This window comes from Protopterus annectens, chromosome 8.part1 (genome assembly GCF_019279795.1).
Source record: "Protopterus annectens isolate FY-2018-M chromosome 8.part1, PAN1.0, whole genome shotgun sequence".
NCBI classification, from domain to species: domain Eukaryota; kingdom Metazoa; phylum Chordata; order Ceratodontiformes; family Protopteridae; genus Protopterus; species Protopterus annectens.
In genome coordinates, this window is record NC_056742.1 from 169,784,919 (window position 1) to 169,812,308 (window position 27,390).

Here is a 27,390-nt window from a genome sequence, read left to right on the forward strand (position 1 = left end):
ATAAAGGGTACCACAAAATGTCTACACTTTCTGAATTCAACAACAGCCCTACCACAATGTTTGTGCTGTCTGTTCCCTTGGAAATGTTACACTAAGTGTACACACAGTGTACTCTTTGTGATTACTTTTATGAATCCAGCCTAGAATCTTCTACACCTTATTTGATGATACTAAACATAACTTAAGAATAAAACATCAGGCCAATGATGACAGTACTTGTTCACAAGAAACTACATGTTTAACACTAAAAAGCTTCAGCATAGAAAAAAAAACAGAAGTCAAACTTCACAACATACTAACCGATGGGACTCAGAGGATACTACGACCACCCTTGAAGGTGCTGAGCGCTGAAGGACATCTTGGAGAAGCTGAACCAGATAAAAATGCCCCAGGTGGTTTACCTGAAAGGTGTACTCAAAACCATCTTCTGTCATTTGCCAAGGCTGAGCAAACGTTGCAGCATTGCAGATCAAAATGTGAAGAGGCCTAAATACAAAGCATAAAAACAATGTGGTAACACAATGAAAACTGGAATTAAAATAACTAATAAACACCACATAACAAAATTAAAATAAAATCTGTGACAAGTACACTAATTCAAGAACTGTTTCTGCATTTACTTCTAAATAGCTAATATATGACATTATACAACAGAATAATAAAGTGAACATAGAAAATAGAATATTTAAAAACATTTCAAGTTGCAAGTAATATGTATTGCAAAATTAACATCTTCACACTTTCAGAACATAGACTTGAAAATGAAGTGAATGTCATACCCCCATTCGGTATGTCTGCCTAAGATGAAGTAACACCATTATCTATAATTCTGGTACCATAATTACTTTTGAAGAAACCATCAAGATAATAACAGAAGAGGCTCTAAAAAAATCCTGGAAACAAGCAGCCAAGGCAAATGAAAACCAAGTAAGAGAGATTGTATTTATAATAACATGCTCAAAACTAATGAAGTATGGGAGATACACATGTATATGAAAAATACATCATACGGTGAACATTTTGAATTTTGAGTATTGCCACTGTGGTATTAGGAGTTCATAACATATTACATATAAATACATTTACAAAATAAATTATTACGCTTAGAAAACCATATTTTTTCATCTTATCTCATTCAACTACTTATGCCAATCAATTCAACAAAACAGTCATTTTTGCTCCATCATCTTTGCTATCTGTATTTTCATAATACATTACATTTTCTTTTGTCTTTTAAACTCTAAATTAACACATGCTGGGAATCCAGGTATGTGCACCATGCCTGGTGTCTGGGATAAACAAATGCTGACAGGGAAGTTTCATACAGTTCTTGGGACCATTTTTGCAAGGGCACTTAGGAACTTTCATAGAGAGACACTTTCCCAACTGATCACTCACCCACAGCAAATACACACTCCACCATAGCTATTTCACACAGCCTACCAAAAACAAGACAGCACCACATTCTTGAAAACTACATTTATTTTACTAGAGGACTATATACTCACTACCTGCAGTGGTCATTCCCCTCAGCAAAGGCAACAATTTTAAAAATGCAGGTTCATTAGCAATATGTGCTCCTTGTTAACACGTCACATAAATGAAATTATGACTTACATCACATATAAATGAGAAGCATGGCATTTTTTTGGATATGTCCATGCTAGCCTTAATGCAAATACATCAGTGCTTTATGGTTTTGAGGATCTGGGCAGATGTGAAGTTGAAACACACAGAAAGAGACAGAGACTGAGTTCCTGGCAGATTCTGTCCCATAGCACACACACAACCTCATCTCATGACCGTGGTCATGCCCTATCAATATTTTCCTATTCCCAATATTATATCCTCAGTGCACAGATTCATACATACTCCAAGGATATTGAGTCTTATGACCATTTACACACCTTGCCAGTACCATTCCTGAGCTATACTTTATTTCTCCACAAGGACCACATTATTCAATTTTGGAGTAAATTTGTGGATACATATCCAGTCATCTAGGCTGGACTTAAAGGAAAATAGTGAGCTGCACTGCTTAACAGAAAAGGGAAGTTTATTCCAGAGGTTTGGGAAGCACTGGCTTACTAACGTGACCCTCCACCACGTGTTATTTGCTGCTGAAGATTTAAGGCTGTATTTCTAGTACAGGTGGAGATACTGGACTTGCAGAAATACAGAAGGTCTAGGACAATCAGGTCTCCAATGACATGGTGCGTGAGACTCTCCCCTCAAAAGTCTATAAGGCACATAATAAAAAGACAGAGGTTCCAGTATCTCTTGACAGCTCAGGGACTTAAGCCTGCAATATGTTTAGTTAGAAACATTTGAGGTCTTTCTAATTTTATATGTTTAGTGAGATATATCCCAAAAGGGGCAGTGTACTTCATAAACAGATCTGGTCAATATGGAGTATAAGGGAGCTATTACTTCTTTAATTCTTGATGATATTCCTTTGGCGGTTAGATGTGTTAAAGAAAAGAATTTCTTAACAACTGTTGTCACATGATGGTTAAAACAGCTGCAGTTATCAACCCAAGTTCCTAGGTCTCTGACTACATTGTCATTTTGTAGTCAAATGTTGTCTGTATAGCATGATGAGGGGAGGGGTTGTCTACTAAAAGTAATGATGCTACATTTTTTAGCATTTAGATTTGAGTCCATTTTTAGTACAACAAGAGTTGGAGGGTTTGGGAACCACAGGTTGATGTAACAACAGCCCCCAGTTTGCAGCTGTATGCAAACCTTGTTAGCCAGAGGTCTTAGCTGTCTGCTAGTAAAATAAGTCCCAGCATTAATCCCTGAGGGACACCACTGGACAATTTCAAACTTTTTAATGAGGCATTAGCAATTTGCACTCTGATAGTTCTGTCCTGTAGCCACTGTGCATATGTATTGAGTTTCAAAGCACTTGGAATCTGTATGATATCAACATGCTGAATGCTGCCAAAGACCTTAGCCAGATCAAGATATGCCATGTGTACTGCTACACCCTTCATTAACCTTTCAAAGAAGTTTATCAGATTCAGTAGACATGATTAACTATTTAGAAGGCCAAACTATTGGAGGTCAGGTCTAATAAGGGTAATGAGTTTATATTAGATGTCATAGTTTATGAGGTCAGTTATAACATGTTCTATGGATATGAAGATAAGGCATGTAAGGCTGATAGGAAAGTAATTACCTGGGTCAGTTGTAAGGCTACCCTTAGGGTAGGACCTAATTATTGCAGTGTAGCACTCAACGGGGACAAAACCAGTAACTAAACTGTTTGGGAGGGGTCTGCAAGGGCATGTTTAACACTGTTAATTAAACAACCAGGTAATGTTGTCAGGCACCATGGAAGTTTTGGTACTGGTTTGCACTTTTAGTAAATAATCCTTTGGTATAATGGGGGAGTAGGGATTTGGACAGAAGCCTCAGGGTTGAAGTAACACTAAGTCTGTTTGCAAGAATATTGGCGATGTCTATTGGTTCAGAATAGGAGGCTTCATTGTGAATAGGTTTAGAACAATGCAAGGTATTGTTTCTTAGTTTTCTAACACAGCTACAGAAGGATTTAAAATGATCTTTGGATTCAGGGGCCATATTAAGTTCATGGGTACTACTGCTCAGTTTTTTTGTAATGCTTTTGATACTACTCTTGAGAAGTGGGATTCTGAATCAACTTTATAGTTTAAGGAGTGTCTTTTTTTTGTTGTACAGTTTATCGATGGTGGTGGACCACCAAGGTGGTTGGTTTTTGAATTTTCCATGATACCTGTTTCTGATAGGTACTACTAGCTCTATGCATTTTTATATATGGGTGAAGTATTCTTTAGAGATGCTTGCTGATTTATCAGGTGAAGGGTGGTGCAGTTACAAGTGAACTTTAATATTTCTTACAGTAGGCTGAGGTTGGCACAAACGTAATCTTTAAACTAATTGTGGTAAGTGTAGAGGCTTTTGAAAGTTGTAAAGAGAAGGTTACAAGTTTGGGGACAGAGTTCACTGGGGAAGGAGATAACAGAAGACTAGTGCAAGAGGCAGCCATATTTATAAGAACTGGGTCGAGAATAGTGTGTCATCTAGAAAGTTTATTTACCAACTGCTCAATGGAGTTTTTATTAACTCTAGGAATTTTTAAACATATCCTACACTGGAGGATTAGGTGGGTGTTCCAGTTTATTGGAGGGTAGTTATTTTCACCCAGAATAATTGAGTTTTTGCTAATGAAACAAAGAAAGTGCTCTGTAACAAGCTATTAGTTAATAATTAATCCTATCTAAAGTGACCCATAGTTTAGTGAGTTCAATTTGCTGGTCCCTAGGGATCTGCCTGGAAGTATTATGTTCCCTGACAAATATGAGGACTCCATCACAGCTGCCACTGGGTCTGAAGGAATGAAAAGTGCAAAACCCTGGTAGAAGTGGGATGCTCCGTTGCATTTAAATCAAGTACCAGTAACCACACAGGCATAGATGTTTTTCAAATGCAGGACTGTCTTAAAATCAGATAATTTACTTTTAGATTTCTAACACTGACGAGAGACAACTTAATGTGATGGAAGTTTGGGATTGATATGTTAGTTAGAATGGAATGTCCATCAAATGGACACCACCTAAAAAGGACACCAGAGTGGCAATAAAGGCTTTAGACAGTATGGAGAAGCCTTGTAACAAGAGGTGCAGGGCATCATTAGTGAAGCAAGCTGGACTGTTGAGCATCTTAAGCCATGCAGATACATACTGGATCCCCCCAGAAAGACACTAGATATTTAACCAATTATTGAAGCCACACTTTTCTTTGTATCCAAAGGCTCCAATCAGCTCAAGTGCCTTAACTGCATTTTTCACATACATGTCAAGTTCTGACATGCATCTCTGCATATCCTTCAGGGATTCACCCCTAAAGTCGCTCACTCTCACACATACAACCACCACGTTGTAGTCATATTTCTCAGAAGTTAGGATCCTTAATGCTCTTGTACTATTAGGGCCCCTGACCCCTGAAAGACAGCTCACTATAACCATCTAATTGTCCAGCCTTGTGAGTGGCATGTCATTGTGCCTGACAATGGAGCCATCTATCACTAAAACATCTCTGTTGATGTTGTGGTTCAGAGAGGTAGATTTAGTGTGTTTTCATTTGGGCTGACACTCTATGGTAGGTATGGATGAATGCTCTGATTTTTTGCTGCCTCTTAATCTTCTTATTTCTAGGAGACTTTGGGAGTGACTCTTTTACAGCTTAAGCATAACACTGTGATGCCCGCGCACTGGCCCAGTAATCAAGGAGCCTCAATCCTCACCACTAACACCAGTGAGGGGTGTCCACATTGGGAAGGGTAACAAGTACACACACAGTAAAGTACAATTTCACTGTGTAATATTACTGTTATCCAAACAGTAAGTATGACTGAACAGCAAGACTATTGGAGAGGCTTGGACAGTATCATCAAATACATGCAAGTACTCTCTAAGAACTTAAATTATCTCTACACAAAACAGCCACAGTTGAAAGGTTTAAAAATATTTAATAAATAATAAAAACACAAGACAATACTTATTACTTCAACACAATGACATTACAGAGTTCAGAAATCACAGGAAAATATTTTAAAACAATACTGTAGGATAGTCAGACATAAATATAGAAAACAGCTAGACTAATCTGGCTAAATTCCTATCTAACTCTAAGAGAAATAGTAAGTTCTAAACACTACTTACAGAGCAAAGCAAGTGCTGGTGAGTTGTCAGCTTTTGACAAAATCTAAAATGCTCAAATCTTTCTCTCTGAGATAGTCTTAAATTGATATACACATTACTGCTGAGTCAATTCACATTACATCATTTTTGACACCTCTGCTGAAGTTTCCCAGGTTCACAGAACTCAAAATTTAATATTTGTTTGCAATCTTGCACCTGCCAGGAAACCCCAGCAATAAAGGATACTTTATATATAAAACCTAGTAATTAGCTCTTGTCCTAAGACAATAGAAAGAATTTCTTAGTCCAGACATCCTGTCTCCGAGCTTGAGATCAGTCACAAAATGTTTCACTTATCAGCTTTCTTCCAGCAGGGTGCACTGTAGCTACATTTTTGAAGCTCAGAATATATTAACACAGTTTTCTTACATTTAGTTTTCTTACACTTGTAGAAACACGCCTGTGGATTATATTAATATTTACAATGACATAATTATTTACAAAATTCTATCTATCTAGGCTGGCAGCCTTCACATATCCCCCTCCCCCCCAGAGAACTCAAGCTAGTTTTTCAAGTGACCCTTGAGAAAACGTTGCTTGAGAGGGTTAGGTCTATCTCAGTATACCTTATCCTATTCCCTGTCTTGACCACCCATCTGCGTTGGCATTGCTAAGCACACTGCAGTGTTGCACTGACATATCATATGCTTGCAACCCTAGGCTCCATGTTAGCAACTTGGCATTTTGCAGGTTGGCTCTGTGTAACCATGCTAGGGGATTGTGATTTCCTTCCATACAGATAAGGCTGCAGTGCCCACAATATGGCTAGACATTCCTTTTCTACAGCTGCATAGCATTCCTCCCTGGGTTGGAGCCTATGACTGAGATAAACCACTAGGTACTCTTCTCCCTCTGAAGAAATCTGGCTAAGTAGAGCCCCCCACCCCATGTTTCAAAGCATCCACCTGCAAAACAAATTATTTGCTGTAATCTGGACTGGCTAACATACAGGGTCCTCCCAAAGCTTCTTTAACCTTCTGAATGCCTGCTCACATGCTGGGGTCTACAGTACCTTATCTGGCCTTTATTTCCTTGTCAGGTCTGTGAGGGGGGCAGCTATGGTACTATAACCGAGGATGAACTTTCTATAGTACTCTGCTGTTCCTAAGAATGCCGTCACCTGCTTTTTGGTGCAGGCCATGCCTGAATGGCTTCCACCTTGGCAAGTTCTGGCCTGATTTTACCACTCCTCACTCTATGTCCCAGGTAGGAGACCTCTGCCATACCCACCTGACATTTGCTGGGCTTAATGGTCAACCTGCCCTCTGTAGTCAGCCCAGCACCTCCCTGACATGTTGAAGGTGCTCTTGCCAGGAATGGATATAGATGGCAATATCATCTAGGTAATTAAGGGCAAACCTTCCTGCTCCTGCTAGGATATGATCTACCAGCCTCTGGAAAGTTGCTGGGGCATTTTTCATCCCAAAGGGCGTCTTTGTAAACTCATACAAGCGAAAAGGAGTCACATAGGCTGACCGCTCTCTAGCACTGGGAGTCAAGGGCACCTGCCAGTAACCCTTGGTAAGATAAGTGGTGATAAGATACTTAGCTCCACCCAGCTGCTCTAGGGGTTCATCTGATCTAGGCATGGGGTAAGCCTCTGACTCTGTGTGACTATTTAATTTCTAGTAGTCCACACAGAACCTGGTGCTGCCATTCTTCTTTGGCACCAGCACCACTGGGAGGCCCAGGGACTGATGGACCCTTGAATTATGCCTAGTTCCAACATTTCCTGTATCTCCTCCCTCAGAGTCTGTTTGACTCTCTCAGGTACCTATAAGGGGCCTGCCTAATAGGCCTTTGGGGTCCTGTATCCACTTGGTGCTGCACCAGGTGGGTGCACCCTGATTTCCCAGTGAACATGTCCCCATACTCCTGTAACACTGCTCGGATGTCTTGAACCTGGTAGGAGATAGTTGCTGGGACATTGCTACCCCTTCCACTGAGGTGTCAGTCCGAGCCTCTCTGAGGAGATCAGACACCAGATCTCCCTCAGACTCCTCCTGCAATCCACTGCAAATACTCAGCACAAGGGCCTCCCTGTCATGGTAAGGTTTCATCATGTTAAGATGGTACAATCTGTGCCCCTGCCTAGCAGTTCTACCATGTAGTTAACATCACTGACCTTCCTTACCACCTTGTAGAATCCATCCCAAGCTGCTTGCAGCTTGTTGTGTCACAGGAATGAGAACCAATACCTGCTGCCCGAGAGCATACTCTCTAGCTCAAACATTCCTGTCATACCAGACCTTTTTCTGTTGTTAGGCTTCTGCCAGGTTCTCCTGGGCCAAGCCCATGAGTTCCCTGAGCCTTGTCCTGAGGTTTAGGACATATGCCACAACAGACTCCTTGTGAGATTCCCCACTCACCTTCCCACTCATCACAAATTAAATCTACAGGTTCCCTCACCCTATGCCCATTTAACAACTCAAAGGGTGAAAAACCTGTGAATTCCTGGAGAACCTCTCTGTAAGCAAACAACAGACGGGGCAAATATTTTCCCACTCCCTCTTAAACTGAAATGCCCGTAGGATGGACTTGATTGCAGAGTTTAATCTCTTAACAAGACCATTAGTCTGGGGATGGTAGGGGGTGGTCTTCAGGTGCTTCACCCCACAGTACTTCCACAGACAATCCAGCAGGTCTGACATGAAATCGGCACCTCTGTCAGTATTTCTTTTGGGAAACCTACCCTGCTGAAAACCTCTAACAAAGCATTTGACACCTTTTCCGCCTCAATGGAGGACAAAGCCACTGCCTCAGGATATCTTGTAACATAAACTACTACCACTAGGATATACTTTTTCCCTGTGGAACTTGGGGAACTCAGAGGCCCCACAATATCCATAGCTACCCTCTGAAATGGGTCCTCAATCACAGGTAAAGGCATCAAAGAAGCTCTCACCTTGTCTCCTGCCTTGCCTACCTTTTGGCACTGCTCACAGGTCCTGCAGTACCCTGTTGCATCTCTGGAAATTTCAGACCAATAGAAGTTCTGCATAATACGTCTCTTTGTACGTTTTATGCCCATATGACCTGCAAAGGGAATATCATGGGCTATGGCTAGAAGTGCCAGACGGTAGGCTCTAGGCACTACCAACTGCTGTATTCTCTCGTCTTCTAGTCCTCCCTCAGGAGTTTACTCTCTGTACAGTAACCCTTTGTCCCAGTATACAGATTCCCCCTTCCCTTGAAAATCAGGTGCCTCACTCGCTACCTGCCTCAGGCCTTGCAATGTAGGGTCTGAGAACTGAACCTGTCTCAACTCTCTCTTTGTAACCCTTCCCAGCTCCACTTCCACAGGAAGTCTGGTATCCTCTGACAGTGGTGCCTCATTGTCAGCCTGGGTACTACTACTCACCTCTACCTTTGCAGTCACTCTGTCCAAGGGAACATCGGTACCCACAAGCAGCTGTGGCTCACCTTCAGTCTCACTGCTACAGGGTAGCTCCCTCCCTGAATTAACCACCTCACCAGTCCTGGTTGCAAGTGTGCGGTCTGTCTGGGTCTCCCCCAGGCTACCAGACCTACATGCTTGTCTCCAAGCCTGACTGCGTGTAACTGCATAAGTACATGTTATTGCCTCTTAAAAATCCTTCCCTATCAGGACATCTGCAGGATGGTAGTTTGATACCCCTGTTGTCTGAAGACAACTTACTACTGGCATTTTGTCTTTCCGACTTACTGGCACCCTCACCTTTTGTTCCCTACCTTGCCTCCATGGGCATGTATATGCCACATGGCCCCACTGGTTGGATTCAAAACATTTAACCCTAGGTCCTGGACATGTACCTGGACTAGTGGCTTCCACTGCTACTGTCAGATTCTGTTGGGGCAGTCTGGGATGCCCACCATGGGTTTCATTAGACCCATGAGCAACACTGGGTGTCCTTTTCCTGTGCAGTGATACCCTGCTTGCTAGGTATAGATCTCCCTTCTTCCCCAACTCATCTGAAGTAGCACATTGTCTACAAGCTATCCAGATCTTCATGTCTTCAGGCAAAGTGCTAAGGGCTTGTTCCCTCACCAAAAGGTCTGCCAGTCCTTCAGAAGTGGGGAACTGACATCCACTCACCCACCTATGTAAATAAGTGCTCAGTTCAGCAACATATTCACACATACACTTTCATCTGCCTTGCGTCTATGCTCATGAAATTTTTTCCTACAAGCTTCAGGTGTTAGCTTAAAAAATTCTAGCAAACAATTCTTAACAGCAGTATAATCAAAAAATTCACAATCAGTTAGTTTAGACAGCACAGTTACAGCTTCACCATGGAGTAAGGGGGTCAGGAACCATACCCAGAGCCTTTGGTCAACATCATACTGTCTTACATACCCTCTCAAACATATGAATGAAACTATCAAAACTATCCCCCTCTGTAAACTGTGGAAGGAAATTACTGACCATTTGTGCTTCTGGGGACCAGTTACTTCCTTCCCCATTACCTCCATGACTCTGGCAAAGATCAGCATCTCCTTTTCATGCTGACTCTGCCTCTCCTTTCCTACTCCTCAGCTTCCAGGCATACCAGTTTCTCATTCTCCTCAGCGTGTAGACAGCTCAGTCTCTCTGCTGCTTCTGTTTCCAAATGCCTGGCCTCCAATTCAGCTCCAGATGGATTTTTAAGTCCTCTGCAGAAAGGTTGAGTTGTCCATTCTCTGAGTGTTGTACATCTCCACAGCCAATCTGATCATCCTCCTGGCTGCTATTCTCTGATGCAGCTGTGACCAAAGTTGCAATCATGTCTGCTTTGGCCAGGTTTCCATGCACCAGTCCTTTAGCTTGGCACATAGCCAACTGGCTCCTTGCCAGCTTACCATACTCCTCTGCTGATGTACTTGTCTGCTCTCCATGACAAACTAAGCTAACAAAAGAAATAAAACAATTGTGATCTGAATTCTGAATATTCACTGCGTGGCTAATTTAGAGTACAAAAACACCTACAGTGATCACTGTACACAAGCTACAGGAATTCACTACCCACACCATGACAAGCCAATTAGCATGTGACAATTAATATTTGACGTGGATATCCCACCACTGCCATCAATTAATATGTGATGCTCGCGCACTGGCCCAGTAATCAAGGAGCCTCAATCCTCACCACTAACACCAGTGAGGGGCATCCACATTGGGAAGGGTAACAAGTACACACACAGTAAAGTATGATATCACTGTGTAATATTACTGTTATCCAAACATTAAGTGTGACTGAGCAGCAAGACTATTGTAGTAGCTTAGACGGTATCACCAAATACATGCAAGTACTCTCTAACAGCTTAAATTATCTCTACACAAAACAGCCACAGCTGAAAGGTCTAAAATATTTAATAAATAATAAAATGCAAGACAATACTTATTACTTCAACACAACGACATTACAGAGTTCAAAAATCACAGGAAAATGTTTTAAAACAATACTGTAGGATAGTCTGACATAAATATAGAAAACAGCTAGACTAATCTGGCTAAATTCCTATCTAACTCTAAGAAAAGTACTAAGTTCTAAATACTACTTATAGAGCAAAGCAAGTGCTTGGTGAGTTGTCAGCTTTTGACAAAATCCAAAATGCTGAAATCTTTCTCGAGATAGTCTTAAATTGATACAAACATTACTGCTGAGTCTTTTCACATTACATCATTTTGACACCTCTACTGATGTTTCCCAGGCTACAGAACTCAAAATTTAACATTTGTTTGTAATCTTGCACCGGCCAGGAAACCACAACAATAAAGGATACTTTACATATAAAACCTAGTAATTAACTCTTGTCCTAAGACAATAGAAAGAATTTCTTAGTCCAGACATCTTGTCTCCGAGCTTGAGACCAAACAGTCACAAAATGCTTCACTTATCAGCTTTCTTCCAGCAGTGTGCACTGTGGTTTCATTTTTAAAGCTCAGAACATATAATACAGTTTTCTTACATTTGTAAAAACACACCTGTGGGTTATATTACTATTACAATGACATGCCAGCCATCACAAACATATTTTGGTATGAATGGTGAAAGACTATGGTGGAGGTGTAGGAAGCTCACAGGCTAAATTTTTAGGCAAGGAGAAGCCTCCACATTAATTATGTACTTGTACCTCTCCCACATGGAATTATCAGTGTTGAGAATAAAAAGAAAACCAAGAGTGATAATGGAACACTATATCACATAAAATAAACTTTAATCCATTGGTTTAGTGCTTTCAGCCCAAGAATTAGGCCTTCATCAGAACAAAGTGCAAAAAAACTGTCTCATTGTTATACCATCATCATTACACATCACACCAATCAAATCTCATTTTACTTAAACTTAATTTAAAAACTGTTTAAAATATGTTTCAATAAAAATGCATTTTAAATAAAGCATACATTTCTAACAAACATATAAACTATTAACATTTGTTGTAATAAGCTTTTCTTTTCAACACAACTTTATAGTTGACACCATTGTTAAGCCCTGGTGTCATAGTAAATTCTGATGATTATGTGAAGGGAATGCAATTATTACTAGCAGATGAAACTGCATATAAAAAGGTTTCCAAAGGTGATGTCCTAAAAGCATATAAAAGAATAGACTCTTGGCTTTTTGAAGCCTTATCAGAAGGTTTGCTTTCTAGGAATATGTATGAGTTTTTTGTAGTAGACAAACCCAGTATAGGGCACCTCTTTGGTATTCCAAAGATACATAAGGATGGGCACTGTCCCCATTATAGGCCTATAGTTTCTTCACCAGCATCGAAGTTAGAGCCATGTTCCAAGTTTATAGATAGAACTTTGCTTGAGAGAGTGCAGAAGACAGACTCCTTTATTAGGGATTCTTTTGATTTTTTTAAGTAAGATCAATAAAATTAAGGTTGAAGCTGGTGATTTGCTGGTGACAGTTGATGTGGCATCTTTATACACCTGCATTCCTCATGACGTGGGGTTAGAGTGGGTTGGGAATTTGTTAATCAACAGTGGAGAATATGAATTAGAAGAGTGCAGGTTCATGTTGGAATGTATGGATAATATTCTTTCATACAATTACTTCATGTTTGACAACGAACATTTTTTGCAAACGAAGGGGGTGGCGATGGGTGCCAGGATGGCTCCCAATTATGCCAGCTTAGTTCTGGCTTACTGGGAAAACAACATTATGTCCAAGTTTACCAACAGACAGAAAATTGTGAGTTATTATCGTTTTATTGACGATTTGTTTTTTATTTGGAGAGGCACACAAACAGAGTTCTTACAGTTCATTGTAGACATGAACAATAGCACCTCTTTTTTACATGTTACTGGTAGCTGGGACAATTGTAAGATATGTTTCTTAGATTTAGAAGTTATTAAAGAGGAAGGTAAAGATTTTTTGGGGTCCTGCATCAGTTATAAGAATGTGGCAAGCAATGGTCTTTTGAGTTACTCTAGTATGCATCCCACTTATGTGAAATATAGCATTATAAAGGGGCAGTTAGTAAGGCTTAAGAGACTTACAAGCGATGAAGCACAGTTAGATTTGTTAGTGCAGGAATTGCATTCTAGATTTAAAAACAGAGGGTACCCTTCTAAAATAGTCCAAGACATTATTAGTACAAGTGAAAGGGAGGGGCTTAGTGGAAACAGACGAAACAAGAAGGATTGGGTGAAATCCATGTTGTTAACCTTTACCTTAGACAGTAAAGAAATTAAAAACATAGTGTCCAACAACTGGATAATATTAGTTTCAAATAGTGATCTTCAGATGGTAGTAGGAGAAGCCCCCATGTTTGTTAACACAAGAGGAAGGAATTTCAAAGAAATGTTAGAAAGTGGACAAAGAAAAAAGCCTCAAGGCAACATAGGTACTTTTAAATGTAAAAGTTGCAATTTTTGTAAATACATTTCAGAGGGAGCAGATTTTAATGTTGCAACTCAGAGCAAGATGTGGCACGTTCCAGGCATTTTTAATTGTAAATCTACATTTGTGGTATACATGGCAAAATGCTCCACCTGTTCTTCATTCTATATTGGGAAAACCAATAGGCAACTTAAAAACAGAATGTATGAACACTATTATGCCATCAAAAAGAAAAATTTAGATAATGCTCTTTACAAGCACACTTTAAACTGTGTGAGTAGCAATAACGGTGTTAAGTTTCTTTTTACAGTTATAGATCATGTTCCATTGGGCTTTAATGGAGACAGAGATGGGGAACTAGATTTTAGAGAGTTTAAATGGCAGGTTTTATTAGATGCATGCAGGGCACCAGGGCTTAACAATGGTGTCAACTATAAAGCTGTGTTAAAAAGAAAAGCTTATTACAACAAATGTAAATAGTTTATATGTTTGTTAGAAATGTATGCTTTATTTAATATGCATTTTTATTGAAACACATTTTAAACAGTTTTTACATTAAGTTTAAGTAAAATGAGATTTGATTGGTGTGATGTGTATTGATGATGGTATAAAAATGAGACAGTTTTTTAATACTTTGTTCTGATGAAGGCCTAATTCTTGGGCTGAAAGTGCTAAACCAGTGGATTAAAGTTCATTATGTGTGACATAGTGCTCCATTATCACTTGTGGTTTTCTTTTTATTTTACCAAAGTTACACAAAGTGTGAGACAAGTCTGCAGTTTTCTTTAAGCATTGAGAATAAGTTCACTATCTGTCAGCATAAGGCAGTTTGTACACTGTTATAGGAGACCTAGTGATAAAAGGCTGGCAACAGAGGTGAAACTAGCAGGCTAACCTTCTATCTTGTCCAGTGCTTAGGTGTTTCGATGAGTAAAGTAAATTCAGCAGAGTATGTAAGCAATTGTAGTAGAATACATATAACATTCAGAAGACTCTCCATTGAGTGATGGTCATGTCCCAAATATTGTAAATTTTAAATGAAAATGGAAAAAAAGAGAGTCATACTACTGGAAATTGCACTAAGCACACAAGAAGATATTAAAGAGAGGGTGTCTAAAGCTTCAGTAGTCTAAGTGGGGAGGAACCTCGCAGTTAGATCTTCTACTGTTCAATTATGATTAAATGATAAGACACTTGAAGGAGCTTCCAAAGATAATTTTATAATAAGGATAGTTAACTCAAAAGCTAAGTGCAACATTGAACTAGCATGGTGGGTACCCTGTTCAGGGTCTATGGAATACAATGAGACATCAAATATATTTTAAACATTTAAGGGGAGGGACATCACAAAATTACACTTTTGTTTTACTAGCAACAGACAGTGGAAGAGGAGAGAGAGGGAATATTGTCATGAAATTAAAACAGTGGCAGACAACATAGGCCACACTTATGTTTCCCTAGTGGTAAAGGATAATAAAGACATTTGTGAGTCAGAGAAGTGAATAACACTTAGGATAACAAATCAATCATTACATTAATCGGGTATTTCAACATTTGCTCTTACAACAAATAACAATTAGCATATCTTTTCATAAAAAAGAACCCACTTCTTACTAGAGTTTTGCTTTCCAAAGTATAACTAATACCAAGCAAATTAACAATTCAATCCACTCTATCATCTCTCCCTTTACATGCAACTTACTAATTTGTTCAAATGGTTTAAACTTCCATTGTCATTCTATATAACTTTATCCTGGTCATTTGTACAGCATGGAGTGTATATTATGGAAGTGTTACAGTGCATATTCTTCTTGAAATGAAAATAAATGCATCAGCTCTTGTGAAGAATCTATAAAACACACACACGCACACACACACACACACACACACACACACACACACACACACACACACACACACACACACACACACACACACACACACACACACACACACTTCATATCCAAACACTTTGTTCAGAAAATACTTCCTGGGATTGAGAATGATCCTTACCTCTTACATAAATTGCATATCACTTTATGCGATGGTGAGAAAATACAATAGAGAGACAGTTATTGGCTCATTAGCATAGCTCTGAATCTCCCTTGTTTAACACCCTTACCATTAGACACCATGCCAATAGTGTTTTCCCTGAAAGCCTATGCATAATGTTGGCAAAGGTACCCCCATGCATATACATATACACGCACACACTCACACACACACACATCCAACCAACAATAAATAACCCTTCCCCATAATCAGTCACACTTTCAGAATGCACACTCCAACACATGCACACATTCACACACACGTGTGTGTGTGTGTGTGTATATGTATGTGTACATGTATATATGTATGTATGTATATATATATTAGTGTAACTACCCAGGCAAACAAATTCACACACAAACACACACACACACACACACACTCAACCAGCTTCATTTGTGCCCTAAAAGACACGCATGAACAAGTCCAAACACATACACATACTAAAACCCCCATCACTCCCACATCTTTATTTAATTTGCCTGCACTGTAACTGTTTCCATAGGAGTGAACGGGTGACCACTGTGTGTTTGACACTGTTCACTTTTTCCTCTAACAGTGATATTTTGTGCTGCCAAGAAATTCTCTGAATCACTCAATATTGTAAATCAGGAGCTGCTGGCATTTCCAGGGGAGGGCACAATGCTAATTAGCATTAGCTGCTCCCCAGACTGCCATATTAGTAAGCAGCTCGACAAATGGGACATAGATTCATAGGTTCATAGATTAGTACTAAGCTAACTGCCCTTGCGAGCCATTTTAAGCCTAGCCAATTATGCTTTGTGAGACTCAAACCCAGCACCTTGTGTTTGTAAGGCAAACACCTTAACCATTAGGCCATCCTCCCAAACTCCCTATAGATTAGTACTAGGCTAACTGCCCTTGCAAGCCATTTTAAGCCTAGCCAATTATCCCTTGCGAGACTCAAACCCTCCACCTTGTGTTTGTAAGGCAAACACCTTAACCATTAGGCCAACCTCCCAATAACATAACTCTGCACTGTGTCTCCTGCTTTCAGGAAGCCTCAGCCATATGGCAGTTTATAAAAAAGAAAGGGTTATGGTTAGGGGGAAAACCACTCATGTTATAGCTTCCCACTCACTGTAATCCTATCCCAGCCACAGTATTTCATTGCCGTACTTAGGACATTATAAAACTGTAAGTATTAAATTTTCCTTGACTTTCATCCTACATAAACAAATACTTGGCATTTCCCCACCACTTGTTCTATTCCTCAGTAAGTTCTGAGTTCAGAATTTATGCCCTGCACATACACCTCACAAGATCCTTTATTTTATAACAAATATTCAGTGTTGTTCAAGCTCAACCACTGTGTATATAACGTATAAAATTGTGAAGTTTGGATAACTTCTGAATATTTCACCCAAACAATTTTCTTACTAACTTCCTTAGCCATTGAATAAATGTTTTAATCAGAATATTCTAATCCAAATCTCAGGGAAGGAACTTGGAAGTTGTAAAGCTGTTTCCCATTAAACCACACCAAACATTACTTCAGGGATTGACTGTCAATGCCTGGTTATCATTCTTCCTAATGCTGAATTTACTGAAGAAGTATAATACCTCCTGTCAATTTTTGTTTTCAGTTATTCAACATGTTATCCCCAGTATCAACTAGATGAAAAAGTCATGTCTAAATAATTTTGTTGTTGTTGTGTCTTTTGGCTTTTTCCCGGTTAGGGGTCGCCACAGCGGAACTCCGGTCCGCTAATGATTGGCAGTAGATTTTTACATGCCGAGTTGCCAGCTCTGACGCACAACCTTCAATGAAGGTACACCCATTCACGCATGTTGAACGGGACAACGTCTTACTGTGAGGCGACAACGCTACAGCAGCACCACCACCGCAGTTAGGTCTAAATAATTTTGTGATTTTGCTTTTTCAATTTCTTTATCTCTTCCCATTTTCAAGCTTCACTTTGCTTATATTTACTGGCAGATGCTGGGCAATGCATCTGTTTACACAAAATCCCATATATTGGTGCTATTAAAATTAGACTGTCTGAATACCCAATTGATGAACATATGATCCTGTTCTAATCCCTCCCTATCTCTTTCAACTTCACAAAGAGTTGTCAATGTAAATTAAAAATAAACAGTGAGGTAGCACAGCCTGCATGGCTCCTCTGCGTGTCTCAAGTTTTGTAGCTAGATGTCTGCATCTGGAAATCGTAATTTGTGTACAGATCAGTCATTAAATTAATACACTTTCAGAAAAACTTCTGCTGAATGCTTCTGCCCGTAATTTTTTAAACTCTTTTTTTTAAATTGTCAATTAAGACATAGGCAAACATACATTAACAGAAACGAAAACAAACCATTTCAACATTTTTCCATTTAAATACAATATACACCACATATATTTTCTTTACTACTATCATCTTTCCAACATTACAAAAATTTATGAAATCCTGCCTTCCCTTAAACCTCATTCCTCCTTCTCATGAGCACTATTATACATGTATTGTTCCCACAATTTCCATTTACTTCTAGGTAATTTGTTCCTTCCCTTTTTCTAAAGATCCTTGTTTCAGTTCTTTTACAATATTCAATACCTCAAACACAGTTGATGCAGACTTTGATTTCCACTTTCTAACAATTTGTTTATAGGCAGCCAATAGAATTAAACTTAATAAGGCCTTACTATGTGAAGGAAATGCATATCCTCTATCCCACCTCAAAAGAATAATTTTCTTACAAACAGACATTTGCTCACTCAATATTTTTGAAAGATCCTTGTTTCAGTTCTTTTACAATATTCAATACCTCAAACACAGTTGATGCAGACTTTGATTTCCACTTTCTAACAATTTGTTTATAGGCAGCCAATAGAATTAAACTTAATAAGGCCTTACTATGTGAAGGAAATGCATATCCTCTATCCCACCTCAAAAGAATAATTTTCTTACAAACAGACATTTGCTCACTCAATATTTTTGATAGATTACTCTGCATGGATTTTCAAAATCTGTCAACTCGTTACACTCCCAAAACGTGTTCCCAGTTACCACTTTCTTCTCCATCACACCTCCAACATTTCCCATCTTCTTGAGGAAAAATTCTTTGAAGTCTGTTTGGGGTATAAAAATACCTATGCAAACACTTCCAAGCAAAGATACTAAACCTTCTGGACTTGATTGCATACTTGGGAGCCATACATTTCTTCCCATTGTTTTTTTGTAAATTGCTTTTCCAGTCTCTCTCTCCCCCATCCTTTCTAAACTCCTGTGACTGATTCCTAACGTTATCTTGCAATATTTTATATGCCCTACTAATTATCTCTTTTTAGCAGCTTTTGCTGTTCTACATTCAACTAAAAACTCAACCAGAGCAGGCCTTTCACTTAAAATCTCTCTATCCCTTTCTGTTTGTCTGTACTCTAAGATCAAGCCCTGATATGGAAGGCAGTTTCTAGCCTGGAATCCAAATGTCTTCTTGGACTCATCCCACTCTATTATGTTTCCTGCTTGAGTTATTAACTCTTGCCCTCCCAGATAAATTCCTTCAATTCTTTATCAATTATTGCCCACAACTTATCCTCGGGTTGATAAAGGTATGACTGCTGTATACAATACTAAAGGGACTAAAATAATTTTGGTCTGTTCATACTACCTAAATCTAAAAGGAACAGATACAGTGCCTGATTTCCAACTTTCATAAATTTCTCAAGCATGTGTTATAATAGCATGCAAGTGTCTAATGTTGACATCTTTGCAACCTATACAGGTACTCCTCCAAATGTTCTTTTATACCTTTTAAAATGATTAGTCAAATGAGAGCTAATAGTTTCTTTCCATATTTCCATGATTCCAACAATGCCAAAGCAGAAGGCTTTCTCTGCGTGTGTGTGTGTGTGTGTGTGTGTGTGCGCTTGTAATTTGACCTTAATCACCATGCTAGGAGTTTCCTAATTGAATGAAAAATGGCTCTTAAAGGAAAACTCTACCTATCTGTCCAGAGGTTCTTGTTGGTCCTGTAACACTGATGACAGTAAGGAATGCTGGAGGTCTTGGGTATGAATCGCAGATAAGAGCTAATATTTTCCTTTTACATTTTCATGATTCTAATTCTCAACATATATGTATATGTTTGTGTGCGTGTGCAATTTGACCTTAATTATTGTGCCAGGGTTTTTCTACCAGAAAGAGAAAAAAAAGTGCTCATAAGGAGGAACTCAATACCTATCTGTCCTGAGGCTCTCATACTCCAGACGCCATGACACCAACAAGTAATGCAGAAGTCTTGAGTTCAAATCCTAGATAAGAAGTATTCACCTGATGGTGTGAACATTGGCTCCAGATGATTGTCACTGTTGATGTGACGCCTTAACTCAAGTGCAAAAATGGGAAAAAGGGACTGCCGATAGATTGATTTCCTTTCATATTTCTATGAAAATTTCCTTTATTTCCTTTCATATTTCTATGAAAAGACTTTCAGAGGGTTATACACCAATGTTGTGGGCCTATACATCTACATGTTTGCGAGATCTCAGTTTTTATGTATTGCAATGATGACTTCTCCAGCTCAAGAAGAAAGAAAATTATTTCCTTTACATAATGTTCAGCACTTTTTCCATGACAACTTGGCATACTTCCTAACTTTTTTTGTACGTGTTTTTTTATCCTAACCGGATTAAACGTCCTTCCTATCAATGTCCAGTTCTACCTATTAAGGAACTTCACTATGTAACTTGAACCAAAGAATTTCACATGCAAGTTTTCTCTCAACCTACTGTCCTGAATATATCTGTTTTCTGTTAGTGACACTCTAGCATATGATCATATTTATTAAAAATGTTTCCTCCATCATTGTGGTCAATAATTTCCAATATTCATAAGCAACCCACTTTGCCATATATTAGTGGGTTTTGTCTCAAACACCTCTTACATTCCACTTTTAAATGTCTTTACTTCATCCCTTCTTTGAAAATGCTTCTTTATCACAGCTCTATACATTATCTTATTCCATTGTCAAACCAACCTTTTATATGATCAACTGCATTTACAGCTTTGTCATTCTTTTCCTTACATTCTAAAATTTGTTGATATTTCTACCATGGAATACTGAATATTCTTCTCATTATCACTGCAAATTTCTTTTAAGAGTTAATTAATGCACTGCCCCATTTTAGTGTGATATCTCTCTCTCACTCTCGTTAAGTGAAACCTCCTTGATCTAATCCTCTTCTTTGATAACTTCCGCATTACTCTATTTTCATCACCAGTGGTAGATAATCAGTTTGTGATCTGACATGTATTATCAGTTTGCATTAAGACATCAACTCTGTTGATACTACACAGTATAAACAAAAATGAAAAAAACAGAAAAGTGTATAAAAAAATTACTGTAGAAAATAATACACCAATGGAAGCTCCAATGAACTTAAAATACAAGCACTTTTTGTCTCATTTTAATCAAAGATTCTCCCTTCTTTGCAGGCAATGTGAATCCTTGACTGGCTACTTCTCTACCATTTAAGATTGCCAAATCATGAGTGGGGGTAAACTGCAGTAAGTGTGCCTTTTTTGTTTACCTTTATAATCGATTTTTCTATAGTCACTTCATTTCTAAATACCTTTCACAATTCTGGCATAACCCTATTCTGGCATTATAGTCTCAGAGAAGTGACTAAGCTCCTGCCCGAAGACCACACACAGTATCGACGATGAATGGAATGAAATAACTGAACAATTTTCCTGTTTTCTCCCACATCACAGCAACAACATCTTGCTCTTTAGCCTTCCCATCTGTAAAGTGCCTGTTGCTGTGCCAAGCCTCTACTTGAAGCTACTAGCAGAACATCTGAATGCCCATGGTTACTTCAAAGGAAATAAAGGGCCATCACCACCTTTTGATTCTGTTACTTCATGTCTAATCCTCCAGCAACATAGCTTTATCTCCAAATCATGGTCACTGGTACTACAGATCAGAATAAATTAACTGGGTCAACAAGCTAGCCAATAACATATTTTTGGAATTTTTCTAGATCTTTTTGGTATGGATATATTTCTTCAAATTACCACATGATCCAGATATTTTCTGCACAATAGGTTCCTTCAATACAGGGCAGATTTTGTCCCATGACAGTGGGCAAGTACTATGAGCAATGATAGAGGTGCACCAGAAGAAACAGTGTCCCCAGGTTCAGTGCCACTGCTCAAGATACCAGTGTACAATTCTTGTCCTTTGCATAAATGAGATAGAACAACCTCTTTATATTGTAAGCAGGTCATATATTATTCATTCAATATTTCAACAAATATGTCTAAACCAGGGTGGTGGCAGTTGGAGTGAATATTTTCTATTTTCTCTATTAGTGCAGGTAACAGTCCTTCAAGCATGCAATACCTGTGCTTCCCTGGGTGGCTAATATGAGGTTATCAGTGCTGCAAATGAAGATTTAATCACCGTGCTGGTGGGCCAACCAGTGGGATCTTGGAATTTAAATAAAAGATACAGTTTTAGACTACAGTTGTGGTGCTTGATTTCTTGCTGTACTATAAGAAGCAGTTTTCTAATAGCAAACAGATATGAAGTCCAGATACCACTCAATGATGCATTTTTCTAAATATTACAAAATGCAGGACTTCAAAAAGGGGCAGTTTTATGTAGAAGAATGTAATGACAATGCACTGCTTTTCAAATTAAATAAAGTAAAAAAAAAATTAGATTTGGAAAGCTTTTATGATAAGCAGTTAAAATAATCAGGTAGGGATGCCAATATTTTCATATTTTGAATGAGGCTGAAATTTTTAGTTAAAAACCTGTAACATCATGTTTCAGAATGCATTTCAAATTGCCCAGTTTTAGATATCATTGCAAAAAAAAAGGGGAGACTGTGAGATTGCAGAATATTCATTTCAAAACCCCGCGGTGGTGCAGCGGTTAGCATTGCCACCTCACAGCAAGAGGTTTTCTGGTTCGATCCTCGGCTGGGGTGCCTTTTGTATGGAGTCTGCATGTCCTCCCTGTGATCACGTGGGTTTCCTCCCACATCCCAAAGACATGCTGTAGGTGGACTGGACATTCTAAACTGGCCCTAGGCGTGAGTGCGTGTGTGTGTGCTTCTGTGGAAGGTTGGGCGCCGGGCTGGCAACTCGACATTGAAAAACTCCACTGCCAATCATGAGCGGTCAGGTGATCCACTGTGGTGACCCCTAACTGGGAAAAGCCAAAAGAAGAAGAAGAAGTCCTAGAGCTGCTTTATCTTGGCTTATCTTTGCAGCACTAACTGTTAGAGTCATAACCTTCACTAAAGCAGTAAAGCTTCATTAAGACCTGAAAAAATGTTTCACAAATTCTTGTCACTTGACCTAAGACCATTTCTTCAAATGTTGCTTCTAGTGAAAACAACTGTTGAGCTAGCTCTGAAATACATAACAAAAGTACCTTTTTTGTGTTAAGGGTAAAGGCCCCCATACCTACTGTGAAAAGATCTGCAGAACCTGCACCTTTACTTAACATAAATAACTCTGAGGTCACTACACTACAGGGCAAAAGAGAGTTCCACTTGCAGTGACCACTACTCATTACTAAAGGGCAGTTTAATAACTTGTGCATCCTGTCACCTTCGGCTATTGAGCAATTCCCTTACTCTCATGCTTTCCAGCTGCATGCCTACTGCTGCACATTCCCAGAAATGTACAAAACACAATTTATATAGTGTCCTGCTTTCCATTTACAGAAGTATGAGGTGCACTCAAGCGCTTCTACTACACATGGAGCCTACAACCCAGAGCTGCGAATGTTTACTAAACCGAGTGCACTGTCAGCAGATACTACTGTAAGCCTAGATCACTGTACACTGGTACTAGATTAGCTAAAAGCTGTCAACAGCCTGTAACAATGCACCATGTTTGTACATCCACATCATAAACTGAAACAGGTACTTCATGTTCAGATACCATCTTGCATAATCTGTAACTCAACTGAAACCAGATTTTTTATGAGAAGCAGTATCCTGAGTTACAAACAACTATACAGTTAGAACAAAATAACCCAAAAGACAATTCTAGAATGGAACTCACTAGAGATCTGTTAATGAAGGGAAGTAAGAAAAATAAGTTATGTACTTACCATAACGTTCCATCAGTGTTGTTCATTTTCATTCTTCCTCAATGTATGGGTTCAGATCCAATACTTGAATCCAACTCGGCTGTTATTCTAGCTAGTGGCCACCAACAAACTCTCGAGCTCCTTCCCTCCCCATAATGCACCACCACTAACATCCTTCAGATCCTGTTTGCAGCTTGACATGATGATCATAAAGAATTGTCATAATCAGAGTTCAACACACAGGACATGTGGTGTCCCAAGAATTTCATTCCGCTGGAATTCACTTGTGATAAATGGAGAGGGATGAAGGTTAGGGAGTTGAGGAAGACTGAAAATGGACAACATAGATGGAACGTTATGGTAAGTACATAACTTCTTTATGTGATGTTTTCATTCTTGCTTAACATATGGGACACAGTCCCCAGCTATCTAAATTTCTGGGCATATTTTAATGAAGGATATTCCTGAACACGGTTGAGGCAAAGGTCTCTCTCTCGAGACCGGCTCCAATTTGTAATGAAAGATAAAGGTATTAGGATTTGACCAAGTCATTGTCCCATAACTAGACTCCATGCGTAGTTTAGATTGGAATATAGTGGATGTGGTCATAGGTGTAGTTGAAAGAGCGTGTATTGGTTTGTTAGGGGGAAATTCAATTTAGTGGAGACAAAACAATCTAAAAACAAAACCAACACCACCTCGTGAAACCAAGTGGAATTCCAAAAAAACAGTCGAGAAAGTCCAAATGAAACATTGTATTTATTAAAAATAATAACAGACAAAACATAATCTGTCATCCGCTTGGTTATAGTTATGTTTATGACCAATTTGTCCATTTTGTGATGTGTCAAGGAAGCCAAGAATTGATCTGTCTTCCGAAGTTCTTAGTTCTGCACAGGTAGAAACACCATTATCTATAAACATCTAGTAAGCGCAGCATATCTTCTTCTTCCGGCTTTTTCCATTTAGGGGTCGCCAAAGCGGATCACCTGTCCGCTCATGATTGGCAGTGGAGTTTTACAGTGTCGAGTTGCCAGCCCGGCGCCAAACCTTTGACGGACGGCACACACTCACACCTAGGGCCAATTTGGAGTGTCCATTCCACCTACAGCATATGTCTTTGGAATGTGGGAGGAAACCGGAGCACCCAGAGAAAACCCACGCGACCACAGGGAGGACATGCAGACTCCGCACAGAAGACACCCCAGCCGAGGATCGAACCGGGGAATCTCTTGCTGTGAGGTGACAATGTTAACCACTGCACCACCGTGGCCGCCCTCTAGTAAGCGCAGCATATACTCTACTTTATTTGGAAAGTCTGGGGAAAAATAAAGGCAGGTTAATTTAGTTGGTTAATGCTGGATTCCAACACTGCCCTCAGTAGGGAGGAACCATTGGCATGTGAAGTGTCCCTATCCATGTGGAAAAACAAGATGAGGAGTTATAATATAATGCTTGAAGTTCTGACATTATCCTATGGAAGTAAATGCAACTAAAGGATACAGTTCAGGTAAAGAATTTTAGACTACATTTGGCTGTAGTTTGAAATGAAGACTTTGTCAAATGTCACTGTACCGACTGTATATCCTATGGTGGTATGGGATCTTTGTAAGGAGGTCTAAGTAGAAGAAAACAATAAAACAATGTTTTGCAAAGTTCAGAGGAAGCCAGAGAAGAATTCTGAAAATCTACATAGAAATTAGAGAAAGGTTGTGAGTAGAAATTAGATATTTGATAAACTAGCACCCTCTGAAAATAAACTGGCTAGAAATTCAAGGACAGAATGTATCAGCGCTGTGAAAGATTCTACCTGGTACTGCTCATCTCAACAAAGAAAAAAATCTTCTACATAAATTTCTATAGAGAGTCCTCATGTAGAGTTATAATGGGAAGGTAACAGAATGGAATAGACAGGAGAAAAAGAAACCATAGGTTGTCTGACTATCAATATAATGAGAAAAAACATGCAGTCAGTTTTAGGCTAGAGATGTGTGGATGAATCATGCCCATCAGGTGAGACCGAAGTGCTGTAGACAGATCTAAAATCGAAGGAGAGTACAGAAAAAAAAGAGAGGTCAAAGGAAGGGGAGCCATCTCAGTCGAGGTCAGTAAGATACAGTGAGGATGGCTTGTTCTAAAGTGGCACACAAGATCTGAGGGATGTTAGGGGTGGTGCATTATGGGTAGGGAAGGAGCGCCATAGTTGTTGGTGGCCATGAGCTATAATAAAGGTTGAGTCAGATCTGAGTATCAGATCCAAACCCATACGTTGAGGAAGAATGAAAATTAACATCAGATCAGTAAGTAAAAATACTGCACTTTTATTTTGGGACGGAGAAACAACCAGGATGAGTTAGAACTCCATGAGACATTTTTGAGATGTCTGAAAAAAAAATTAAAGAAAGAATAAAAATATTGGTGAAAAGGCAGCACCGGGTTTGATGCTCATTACTGATGAAGGAAAAAAAAAAAGACCGTGAGTACAGAAGACAATTTTTGCTCCTTTGTTCCTTCATTTCTTGCAGGGAGACTTGTTAGAAGGTGCAATTGGCCATTCATTATCCCAATCACTCTTTAGTGCAATAATGGCTTTTAAAAGCCAGTACTGCATTTCGAGTCAAACCTGAGTGCTGTAGCTGTCCATGTGTGGTCTAAACTGTAGCAAGCAGTTTGCTACAGCTTAAATGTTAAATAACTATCATATAAAATATATATATGTGTGTGTGTCATATATATATATATATATATATATATATATATATATATATATATATATATATATATATAGATAGATAGATAGATTTTTTTTTCTTTTTAACTCAAACCTGAGTGTGGTAGCAGTCTTTCTAGAGTATAAACTATAGCTATACTGCCTAGATTTTAGCAAAGAAGAAACATGGAGAAAGTAAGACAAAAAAACACCTAGAAAAAGACAAAGAAAAAACTATGCTGAGGAAGATTCTTGCAGATGTTCTGCAAAAAGCAGCAGTTAAGTTTTCAGCTTTAATACAAGATATGGCATCCATTCATTTTGAGCTAATGGATTCAGATGTGTTTAAAATATGTGAGAAACTGGAGGAAAACCTATAGAAGTAAAGATGCAACCATACCAGCAGAAAGAGCTGTTCCTGATAAAATTCTGTCAGAAGGGAAAAGTATTGACAACTGGGTACATCAGACTGTTTTATGGAAATAATCATTCACCATACATCAGGCAAAAGAGAAGTAAGTTTAACTCTGTAATCAGTGGATGTCAAGAGATATGTGTGAGACTGAAGTTGCTACAGCCAGCTGTTTTTAGAATATTTTTTTCCAGGAGGATCATAGGAATTTTTGGATACAGAACAGGCTAAGAAGGAAATACAGTTTACCCTACAAACAGTGAGACAGCAAGCTGAAGGGGATTCTGCTTCTCATTCTTTTCATAAAAGCAAAACACATACTGAGAACTTGCCAGTAAAATATTTTCCAGTGTACCACAGTTATTTTAAGTTCATATTCAAATATGAGCGTCCTTTTAGTTTACTTAAGATCTTAACCAGATTATTTAAGTGTGCTCTTAAGTTAAGGAGAACAAAACTTCTTTATAAGCTATTAAGAACTTTCGTCACTTACGGTATACTTTATTTATATGGGTATTCCACCATAAGGGTTCATTTTTAAATTTGTCAGTAAATTTGGTGCAGTTTGGGACCGCCTTATCA

The 27,390-nt window shown here is 38.9% G+C and overlaps 1 protein-coding gene across 1 annotated transcript in view; it reads right to left on the minus strand.

Moving 5' to 3' along the window:
* The window catches only part of LOC122810112 (WW domain-containing oxidoreductase-like), a 340,274-nt gene that overhangs the window by 80,773 nt on the left and 232,111 nt on the right, over positions 1 to 27,390 (minus strand). The window contains exon 2 of the mRNA XM_044081587.1: positions 301 to 486. Within this exon, the coding sequence (XP_043937522.1) occupies positions 301 to 486 (186 nt within the window). The remainder of the gene's footprint in view (positions 1 to 300; positions 487 to 27,390) is intronic.